Source organism: Cnephaeus nilssonii, assembly GCF_951640355.1.
Source record: "Cnephaeus nilssonii genome assembly, chromosome: 6".
NCBI lineage: Eukaryota > Metazoa > Chordata > Mammalia > Chiroptera > Vespertilionidae > Cnephaeus > Cnephaeus nilssonii.
In genome coordinates, this window is record NC_137077.1 from 73,790,350 (window position 1) to 73,802,524 (window position 12,175).

At 35.1% G+C, this 12,175-nt stretch overlaps 1 protein-coding gene across 1 annotated transcript in view; it reads left to right on the forward strand.

Annotated features, from left to right (window-relative positions):
* Positions 1-12,175, forward strand: part of OTOGL (otogelin like) — a gene marked incomplete at both ends in the record, with an annotated part of 144,717 nt that overhangs the window by 77,746 nt on the left and 54,796 nt on the right. Inside the window, 5 exons of the mRNA XM_079773801.1 lie at positions 826-942; positions 1,723-1,879; positions 2,431-2,457; positions 8,608-8,775; positions 11,779-12,057. Of these exons, the coding sequence (XP_079629927.1) occupies positions 826-942; positions 1,723-1,879; positions 2,431-2,457; positions 8,608-8,775; positions 11,779-12,057 (748 nt within the window). The remainder of the gene's footprint in view (positions 1-825; positions 943-1,722; positions 1,880-2,430; positions 2,458-8,607; positions 8,776-11,778; positions 12,058-12,175) is intronic.

The window sequence follows — 12,175 nt, forward strand, 5'->3', positions numbered from 1 at the left end:
TGGTGAGAGGGAAGCGACAGAGATATCTTTTGTGAAGATGCCCAGTTTTTAGATTCAGTAAAGAGATCGGGCTGGAAATAGATTTGACAGTTACAAGTGTATTCAGGGTGTTGAAGCCATGAGAAGTGAATAGAATGTGGAAAAGAGAAGTTTGAAGGTCAAGGTTTTCAAAGAAGGAAGGGTGAAGGAGAATGGGGAGTAGCAGCCAATGAGGAAACCCCCCAGAAAATGGCGCCACCAAAATCAAATGAGGAGAGACATTTAAAAAGGGCAAAGTAAGAAACAGAATCAAAGGTAGCAAGAAAGGTCAAGTGAGATGAAGACTGCAAAATTGCCTTTATACTTAGCAATGAAGAGACCATGGATGACCTTTCCCTGGGCGGTGGCAGGGATGTAGATTAGAAGAGGCTGAGACCACATTGCTGAGTACATGGGTGGTGAGCCTGCTGACACGAGTGTGTAGAACTCAGAGGATGGCACGTGACAGAAATGAAAGAGGTGAAAATTAAAGGAAAGAGAATCCTTTGCTCATGTAATGATCTTAATCATTTAAATGCCGCATTTAAGGCAATTGGGAAATTATTTACCTCTACTGTTTCTAATAGTCCTATGATTTTAAGAGTATGTTTGGTTGTTTTCAAAAATAATGCATGCTATGAACATTAAGATGACTGAGCACTGTGCTTTAGGTAAAGTCTGCCTGGAAGAAGGAGGATGTATGGTATTAGCTGTGTTTGTCATGGACACAGTCAGCATTGGTTACTCTGGTTTCTGCTTCACCGATCACCCCTAAAACTTTCTTTTCTTCCTTAACATTTTCCGCAGTGTGAAAACGCACATGAATTATTTAAACCCTGTGAGGCACATCAGAACAAATTTCCTTATGCCAAGAAAGAATGCTCCATTTTGTACAGCGATGTTTTTGCTCCTTGTCGCAATGTGGTAAATGAATACTTTACTAATCTTTCACATTTAAATGGGTACTGCTACATATATAACATTGAGACAAATAATTTAGCTACCCATGGTTAGGAAGACAAATTTGGTGGTTTGTTTTTTCTGTAAAAGTGATGCATTTAGTTGATTTCCTCTCTCTCCACACCATCTTATTTAACAGCATCCATTTGCAGGAATCTCTACTAGTTTATGAAGCATTTCTTTGCATACATCATCAAAGCCATAAAAGATTGATCAAAGCTGCATTTGTTTTTCTGCAGAGAATATTGCAAAATGGCATGCTCTTTCTCAATCCCAAGTATAGTTTAAAAGTATTTCTAGTAGCACATTTAAAATGGTTTTAGAAGTGTATCGCAAGATGGACTGTAACTTATTTAGAAATGTAATTGCTTAAGATATCTATAAAAGTCAAGTAAAAGAACCATGGGTAACAGAACTTTTTAAAAATGCCATGTGAATATTCCATAGATGAAACAATGAACTTCTGCAAATTATAAATCTGTTATATTGCATATGTTGAAATTATATTGGTATGTTAATCCCATTACATGTTTTACTAGTTCTTCGATCTTACATTCGCCTAATCAACTTCTTTCTCCTGTGAGCACTATAGAGGTTTGAGATATTGAGGACTCTCTAGGTGTCAGTGATAAACTGGTAATATAAAATTTTATAAATATACCAGTTAGTTTTTCCTTAGAATTTTCCTCAATTATAGTTAATAGTTACTGAAATTGATTGATTTTTTTCTACCTCATTTTTCAGATTGATGTTACTTCTTTTGCCAAAAATTGCCATGAAGACACTTGTAACTGTAATCTCGGTGGAGACTGTGAATGCTTATGCACAAGCGTAGCAGCGTATGCGCATAAGTGTTGTCAGGAAGGGGTATCGGTTCACTGGAGATCCTCTACTGTTTGTTGTAAGTATCCCCCTTAGAACATCATCATTAGGTGGGAATGTCATAAGGAGATCATATTAATTGTCTTCTTATAGAACTAATACCATAAAACTCATGGAAATAGAATTGCTTTAAGATGACTAAATTGTATATTTCTTCAACAATGCAGAAATATTTTAGTATAGCTAAAGGATTTACAAACAGAAAAATTTGAGATAATGTTTTCTGTTCTGTGTTTGACTGTTGTCACTTCAACATGTAAACTATAATTTATTTATATGCCATCCTCAGATAAGGTGCTTATTCCGCTATTCCTCTTATGTCTATGAAGTTTCTCTGTTCTGATGATAAGAAACATATTTTTTAAAACATCATTTTGAATTGCTTTTAAATTTGATTCTAAACTTATTATGTACTTGTGTAGATGGTTAGTCTGATGAAGACTTTATAATGATGTCACTTCAGTGTTCTTTTGCTTGGTCACTGATAAACACATGGCAATATCTTGCACACATTTAGGTAAGTGGTCAGATTCTTATATAGGTTAATATTTCTTCTTTTTTTTCTTTTAGCACATGATTGTGACTATTACAATGAAGGTATGTGACAATTAAAGAATATCACTATAGTATTCTATTAAATGTATCTTCAGATTAAAAGTTTTTGGACAACTTTGCTGGGAGCAAAGTATGAATAGTTCATAATTTGGTTTGTAATTCAATGAAAGCCTTTGCCTTCTAAACTGTATCTAAATTTCTAAGTATTTGTGTTAAAATTTATTCCCTGGAAAATAAAAGGAGGGTATGACCATTGTCTCAGCACATAGGAGGCCCTCAATGGTTTTTGAATGATATGAAAAAATGAGTGAGTGAACTTAGCTATTTTTTTTGGTAAAATGAAAGAGAGACATAGACCAAATGTATACCTTTTACCATTATGTATAAAAAGGAACATTATGCAAACTTTTATTATGTTGTAGAAAAGGGAAACAAATTATAGATGTAATAATAATAGAAGGAATTTATATAGTCATAAGTTAGGGCACAAATAATTATTTAAATATTATAAGAATGAGAACATATTAATTTAATAATAATAATGAAAATCTCCTGGCTCCAAAAAGCATCCACATTTGCAGTAAGAAGTCTAACAGATGGTGCTGGCTGTTACTAAGTTAGAGAAGCTATGAGACAAAATTATATTCTCAATGAAAGCACCAGAAGTTGGCAGATTGGAGCCTGCTTCTTGTCAAACCTGTTTAATGAGGTAGGCGTAGCCACTTAACACTAATTTCAGAAAAGTAAGATGATCCAGGAGGTGTCTATTTTGTCAGTGACTGGTGGACAAAATATGAATCCATGATGAAAAGTATAGAGTAGTAGTTGTAGGAAACCCTAAGCCATTCAAAAACAACCACAACCAAGCAACCAATCAAAGACATTCTTGGTGCTTTATTGAGCCAGAGAGAAGTTTGTCAACTACAGTACAAAGGAGGCCAGAAAATTTTAGAGAAATAAAGATGCTAAATTAAAAAGAAAATAAATATTTTAGTTTTTCTTTGTTTTCATACAGGTATGGAAGTTTGATAGAGGAAACAATCAAACATTAAAAATATTCTGTGATAGTTAAAAATATATATTTCCTGTTCAGGATTTAAAACACACCCATACTCCACATCAGTCATTTGGAATTCATGTTTAAAATGAGACTGATTGCCTAATATATATAACAGTAATAATAACAATAGTTTTTATTGTATTAGCAACTTTATAATTTAAGCTTCAAAATATGCTTGTACTATATGCATTGTTATTAACACTTTATAGAGGAGGTAATTGAAGGACAGAAGGGTAAATAATTTGGACAAAGTCACTTAGCCAAAATGTGGTAAACTGGGATTTATAAGCAATCTGAGTTCAGAACCAAGGAGCTTGACCTCCACGCTACACTGCCTAGTCTCTGGTTAACACAGTGGTTGGCAAACTGCAGCTCGCGAGCCACATGTGGCTCTTTGGCCCCTTGAATGTGGCTCTTCCACAAAATACCATGGCCTGGGCGAGTCTATTTTGAAGAAGTGGCGTTAGAAGAAGTTTAAGTTTAAAAAATTTGGCTCTCAAAAGAAATTTCAATCGTTGTACTGTTGATATTTGGCTCTGTTGACTAATGAGTTTGCCGACCATTGGGTTAACACATCCAAGTCTAAGAATGATCAACACACGTTGTTATCATACACTCTGCACAAGGTACACAGATACCGATTTAAGAAAACACTCCACAGACAACAGTATGATGGTTACCAGAGGGAAGAGGGTGGGGTAGTAAAGGGTAAAGGGGGCCAAATATACAGTATATATGGTGATAGAAGATGATTTGACTTTGGGTGGTGGGCACACAATGCAATATGAAGATCATGTATCATAGAAATGTACACCTGAAACCTATATAATCTTATTAACCAGTGTCACCCCAATAAAAAGAAAAAAAAGACAAAAGAAAACACTCCAATAACTTCTTCACTTAAGAATTCCTGCCCCACGCAATTCTGCTGTGAAAGTCTCCACCTGTGCCCTGTACCTTCTCATGTTCCTTCTGGAGGCCGTTGGATCCAGAAGCAGAATTTTCTGAGAATTGACTTTCTGCCTGTTCTTATTTCATATATTTTCCTTTCGGGCAACAAGTCTGTGCACTTCCACTGGTGGTTCTTTCCTCTAATGTGTTACAGCATTCTTCAAACCAGTTCTTTTAGCTTCATTTTTAATGATATTGGTCATATTCAGAGGGCGAACATGAGGCATTTGGCCTTCATGAGACACCGATGGACTCAGTGAAGTGACAGGGGAAATCTATTCTCTATGTCTAAAGTAACGGAAAAGAACTAATCTACACAGGAGAGTAAGAGTTCGTGAAAATAGCCCTACCTGATTTGGCTCAGTGGATAGAATGTTGGCCTGCCGACTGAAGGGTCCCGGGTTCAATTTCGGTCAAGGGCATGTACCTTGGTTGCGGGCACATCCCCAGTGTGTTTGATGTTTCTCTCTCATTGATGTTTCTAACTCTCTAGCCCTCTCCCTTCCTCTCTGTAAAAAATCAATAAAACATATTTTAAAAAAAAGAGTTCATGAAAATAATGCAATAAAATGGATGATTGACAGGAATATAATATTTTTATAGTAGTACAGAAAAAAATAATTTTAAATGATTATTCTTAATTTTTTTCATCCCAAATGATTTCAGAGCTATTGTAAATTTGCCTACTCTTCTTTGGATATTAATAGCTGACATACTTCTCTGTTTACTTATCACATCATGGACACTATCTTATTAAAATTCTTACTTATTATTTAAGAAATTCAGGAATAAATAATTATAATTCTGTTAGAGGAAAATTTTTTTTAAAGGCAGATGAATTCAGAGGTTACAGCTGAGATTCTCTCAATAATCTTCAATACAAAGACTGTATATATTATCTTCATGTTCATTTTATGGCATTTACAAAAATATAAACATTTTATTGTTATTGCCATAAATGAGCAAGGACTTCACAATCCCACTAAAAACTGTTGTACACATTTTATGTTCAGTGTTTTCTTGATAGGATATGCTTAATACTATGTTTAAAAAATCACTGCAGGAAATGATTGCTTTTGGTAGGTGGTAAAATTATTCTTCTCCCTGCAGAAAATTAATGATAAAGTCAATGACTTGTGTCTCTCAATTGTTGGTGAAAATGTATGAAAACAATCCAGACACAAAATATCAATCAACTGGGAGTCAACTCAGGAGTGTTTGATTTTTATACAAATGGATTTCTCAGGTGGCAGTTACCTCTTTAGACTGCTGTAGCAAGGGACTTGTGCAGTAGGGCAGAGATTTTGTTCATTTATCTATTTCCCTTTCCCTATTCATTTTAAAAAAAATATATATATTTTTTATTGATTTCAGAGAGGGAGGGAGAAAGAGATAGAAACAAAAATGATGAGAGAGAATCATCCATCGGCTGCCTCCTGCACACCCCCTACTAGGGATCCAGCCTGCAACCTGGGCATGTGCCCTGATGGGGAATTGAACCGTGACCTGGTTCATGGGTTGGTGCTCAACCATTTAGTCATTCCGACTGGGCCTTTTCCCTATTCTTATGTTGAATATCCATGAGGGTCTTCAAACCCTTAAGTTATAGTTGTATATGTCTTCTTCATTTTGAATTGTATCTCATTATAATATACCTATTTATCTACTCATTTATACACTATTTACATAGAGGGGTGGGCAAAAGTAGGTTTGCTGTTGTGAGTACTTGAAACACAGAATTTGTTCTTGTATTATCTACCTATCATTTATCTATCTACTAGTAGCTCTGTGCACAAATCTGTGTGCCAGTAGCTCGCTGCCGCCCTCCAGTAGCTCTCTGCCCCCTGCCCCGCCCTCCTGTAGCTCCCACCTGCCTCCCCTCATAGCTTGCTGCCCTGCCCCCTCCTGTAGCTCTCCGCTGCCCGCTTGTAGCTCACTGCCCCACCCTCCTGCTGATCCGTGATCCGGTCGTTACGCAGTTGGTCATTACATTTCACCATTTGCATATTATATCTTCATTATATAGGATCATCTGTCTATCTATCTATCTATCTATCTATCTATCTATCTATCTATCTATCATCTATCATTCATTATTGCTAACCTACTTTTGCCTACCCTGTATTTATACAAATTTACATATTTATAAATTGAAGGATATCACATCTTGGAAATTTATGTTGTTCTCGTCTTTCCTAGAAAACAATTCAGTAGGTGGTATAGACTAATGATATAGTTTTCTTTGGTTTTTATTGACTTGGGCTCATAGAGAAACACTGTACATTGTAACAGCAGTGGGGTGTGCACTGCTTAGAAAGTCTCCACTGTCCCTGCTCAGCTTTGTCTTGGTGTGGGGACAAAGTTCTTTCAAGTCTCCTCTCCTCCCAATGTGTCAAGTCCCTTAGAAAGCTCTTTTCCTCCTGGCTTATAAGTGTCCCCAGCAGTTCAAAGGCAAGGTGTCCCAGCTGATGAGTCAGTGGAGGGGACAATGCTTGAAGATGACTCATTCTATGAGACCCTGCCTCTTCTCCTGGTCTTAATGGTGAAAATTTTGGTTCTTGGTCTCCTTTCTACTTAAAAGATTTTTGACCCTCTAATCCAGTGGTCGGCAAACCGCGGCTCGCGAGCCACATGCGGCTCTTTGGCCCCTTGAGTGTGGCTCTTTCACAAAATACCACGGCCTGGGCAAGTCTATTTTGAAGAAGTGGCATTAGAAGAAGTTTAAGTTTAAAAATTTTGGCTCTCAAAAGAAATTTCAATCGTTGTACTGTTGATATTTGGCTCTGTTCACTAATGAGTTTGCTGACCACTGCTCTAATCCAATGATTTTATTTTCTTCTCTCGGGCCTGGTCTTCATTCTGAAAGGGAAACAACCTTGTCCTTGGATTTCTTTAAATATTTTCTTTCCTTCATCTTAACAGTAGGCTGGGAAAGGAAAATTGTCCTTGAGATTAAAAATTAGAGAATAGAAGGAAAGTGAAATGCGATGAGAGTAAACAGATTAATCTTTTTTGATACCACATGCTACAATATATTAGCATTTTACATAACTTATAACATAATTTAAGACATAAAATATACATATGTCTGTAAAAGGTATACTGCTGATAATTTTTAACTTAATTTTGATGATTCAGAATAAATTTCACATAGGATTAGGTTGAAGTTAATTTGATCTTATTATCATAAAATCTAACTCATATATATTTTTAAATATTAGCAAACTTATTTATAATATATATTCTTCTGTTTATAAGATTAAATTTGCAGAAAAAAATTTCAAATTGAACTTCAGGTTTGGTTCTATACAAACTATAGCAAATATTTTCTACTTTATATGGAACTATTTAAGTGTATAGGAAATGATAATATTAAATAAAAAGATCTTTGATTTCTCTGTTAAGTTTCATCTTCATTTTTTAAAAATTTATCTTTATTGTTGAAAATATTACAGATGTGCCCTTTTTCTCTTTCCACTGACCCCCTCCACAAGACTCCCTTCCCCCAAGGCCTACTGCTGTATAGTCTGTGTCCATGGGTTATGCATATACACATATAATCTCTCTACCACAGTCCTCCGAGATTTGTCAATCTGTTCCATGCTTCCATGTCTCTGGATCTATTTTGTTCATTATTTTCTTTTTTATAGACATGCCTCACTGGTGAAATTCAATAATTCCTAGAACAGCAAAATATTGTATATCAAATCTGTGCATTCTGTTTTCATGAATGTAACCTATTAGGGAGAAATTATTTTTAGAAGACTATCAGAATATCTGGCCATTGATGGATAAATAAACTTATGCTTATTGAGAGTAGATTAGAATCTTGGAATATTAGAGTGGAAGGTTAACTAGACAAAGTTCTTCATATAGGTGGGAAAATTTGAGGTGCAGAAAGCTTATGTCAACCTCATATCCAGCACTGCTATACATACCTGTATACATATACACATCCATGTGTATATATATTCTAAATTACATAACTATGTATGTATATAGTCCAAAAATTATAGTATATATTTTTGTAAAGAGTTCAGCGATTTTATTAGTGACTAATGTTTAAATGTGCAGTAAGTTTTGGAGTAGCTTTTGTTATTAAAATTTATCCCATTGAAATGACAGCTTGAAATGTAAAAATTCCATGCCAATTTGTAATTCTCTTATTTGTATTTAAATAGGGCTTGGAGAAGGTCCATATATGCTGGCAAGTTATGGGCAGAGTGGCCTTGTTTTGGGGGCCAATATAACCAGTAGAAGCATTTTCCCTTTGTCAAGAATTGGTACTCCAGGTGATTTATTTTTCATTTTTATGATCACTCCAGGTCTTTTCAAAGAGAAGGCATCATGTAAGTATAATTTCCAATTGAAAATAAGATTTTAGTTTTCTATTTACATTTTTTCAATTATTTATTCACTAAATATTAATTTGGGATCTAATATGTGTATGGCATTTTTTCTAGGTGTCCCAGAGAATATAAAATAAGATGCTGGTACATGAACCATCTATCTCTTTTGTATATAAAATAATTGCTTTTCTTTATCTGATGGCATATATATGTTAGGATTGCAATTATTTGAGTTTTTTGTGTCCTAAATAAAGCACAGCTTAAATTTTTTTATGGTATTAATCACTGAACTTAATTTGAAATTTTTGAAAAACAGTTCACTAATAGCTAACATCTGAAAGATTTTAATGTTAAAGGAAAAGAAAAAAATGTGATTTGATATAAAGTTGTTAAATAGTAAGAACATAAATCAGAGCAGAGAGAGCCATTGGGACCATTTGTTACCCTCACGTGCCCTTGTGTGTCTCGGTGCCTGCCCCACATTTACTTACCTACACGGTTGTATCTGCTTGGAACCTGTCTGATCTGTGAGGCCCAGGCTACATTGTTACTATACCAGCCATGCCTCACGTATTTACGTATAAACTTAGGAAATGTTTATTGAATGAATAAATCCAACTTAAATTTCACCTGTTCTGAGAAATCTCCTGACTCTCCAATTAGAATAAATGGCCTTTTCCTTATAAAAAGTACTCCTTAGTTTTTTTTAAATGTTTGAAAACACCTAAGTTCTAATTTTTCTCTTTAAAAGATTTCTTTTATTATTATTTGCATCTTTCAGGCTCAAAAAAGGGACTTGCAAATTTTAGGACACAACAACAGTCTTTGGAAAGATATATTGGCTTTTAGAGAGAGCTTTGCATTGTATGATTTATAATAACATGTTTTGATTTTTTAAATTTCTTTATTGATTAAGGTATCACATATTTGTCCTCATCCCCCCCATTCCCATCCCACACCCCTCCCCACACATGCCCCCACCCCCCTGTTGTCCTTAACCGCTGGTTAGGCTCATATGCTTGCACACAAGTCCTTTGGTTGATCTCCCCCTTTACCCCCACCCTTCCCTACCCTCCCCCCGAAGCCCGACAGTCTGATCCATGCCTCCTTGTTTCTGGGTCTGTTCTTTTACATCAGTCCACGTTGTTCATTATTTCCCCTAGATGAGTGAGATCATGTGCTATTAGAAATACACTTACAAGAACCGAAAATGAGACAAGCAATAATGGTTATGGTGACAGGCAAATGAATCAGTGTGTAGTGAGTTTCTTTCTGGGCCAACAGTTCTTTTGAGACCCAATTTCAATGTCCAACAGTTCCTTATGTGTACATGTCAGCACTGACATTTCAGTTCTGGATGGTGGACAAATGGTGGTAATGCAGGTCCGACTCTGTCTGGTTTGGTCCTGGGCAATCTGCAGTGATGCACAGCTGCTAACTGCTAGTATGGGAAGGCCACATCAGCGTCTTCCGTCTCTGGACTGCTTCTCTTCTGTCTTCATGGCTGGAGTAGTCCTGTCGATTCCTCTCTTGCTGGAATCCACATGGTCTCGGAGTTGTTTTCTGAAAATATACAAACATATTCTCGACCAAAAGTTAATAAAGGAATATTTTCTATAAATTTGACTGGGGATCCTTTTTCAATTTTTGCCCAAATGATTTTCCTCTGGCTTGTTTTGTCACCTTGTGTGTTTTTCATGGGTGTCTTGCTTTTAGCCTTACAATTAATTTTTTGAAGTATTAATTTTCTAGATGTAATTTACTTACAGGATATTTTTCCTTACATGATATTCCTCTACTATCCCCTCCTTTTTTGATTTAAATGTTAGGAGGCTTTTGAAAATTTTATAATGTAGTCTTGATGGCTTTTAAATTTTAATTTTTTGCACTATAATATTACTGTTTTAGGTTCATTATATGGTGCACAATTTTATCATGAGATGAAGTACCAATAAAAATTTTAGTTGACACTTTAGGAGCACCTTTTTGTCCAGTACAATTAATTTTTCTAGAATATTCGCTTGATTCAACTAGCCAATTTAAATTTGCCTGAAAACTTGACTACTATTTTACTGTCAAATTTATTACTCTAACAATAATCTTGTTTTACCCTGTAAATATTGGTGGAAGGGATTATTTGCCTTCTTGAGTAGGTCCTGAGCATTCCTGGTGGTAGGCTCGATTTAGATATCGTAAACCCACTTCCCCACACCATAGGTACAAGACAACTCTTATCAAATAAATACTTTGCAAATATCTTCTCCTATTCAGTAAGTTGCTTAAAAATATTAAGGTCTAAAAATTAAACTTAAATTTTAATTTAAGAGCATGTTTATATTATGGGTTTTACAAATATAAGGGAAACTTTTAAAGCCTATATAAAAAAAGGATTATACTTCTCAAATGCTTTGTAGTTGTTCATTAGCAATTTAATCATTGACTGGGAATAGACCATAATGTTGATCTAATTTTTTCTTAATGCAGTCATATAACTTGAAAGAACATTTGCTCATTAAAAACCCAGTGATATTGAAACACAGTGACATGCCTAAATTGATCTGTTTCTCTATTCTCTTATTCTTTTCTATTATTCAACGAAGCCACTTGTAGATTTCATGCATTTAAAAATGTTAAAGCTTACAAGTACAAATATGTGTCCAATTAATCATTTAATTACTTGTATGACATTTTACATTCTGGAGTTCGAAATTGATATATCTTCCCCTCCCCCCCCAAGATATGATAAATTATTTAAAAAATAGCACTCATCAAATACTCATAAAAGTTGTCACTGTTATTCAATGCATTAAAATACTATTTTTTTTCTTTAGAGATCTTAGCACTCATTTCTGAAATATGTAAGAATGGCATTAATAATGCAGGGCAATTTTGCAGTTTTGTTTTCATTAACTTTATAGGTATATTTTGCAATGCCAGTGTTGGTCATCTGCTTTCTCCAGAGAACCTGGGGGCTTGTCACACACACTGCTTTATGTCTTTCAGCACCTGCACTTGTGTCCTTGGAATCTGCTGAAAGGCCAAACTACTTTCTCTATGTCCACAAAGATGACACACTTAGTTTGAAACTGTGGCAGGTGAATTCAGCGTTTCATCGGAGAGCCACCTTTTTCCACCACCAAGGCCTGTGGATTCCTGGTTACAGTGCCTTTGAGTTATACAGCAAGAAAGGCTTTTTCATCACACTCACGGATTTTACTGTCAAAGCATCAAAATATGATGATTCGGAAGAATTTAAACATGCAAGTAGCTTCAGCATTGAAGGTGTGTTTCCTGAGGTCTTCAAAGGGAGAATAAATAGATAATTTACATAATGGCAGGTTTTAATTTTAAATCATTCTTAATGGAGTATAAGTATATGGAAATAATAATGCCTACTTCA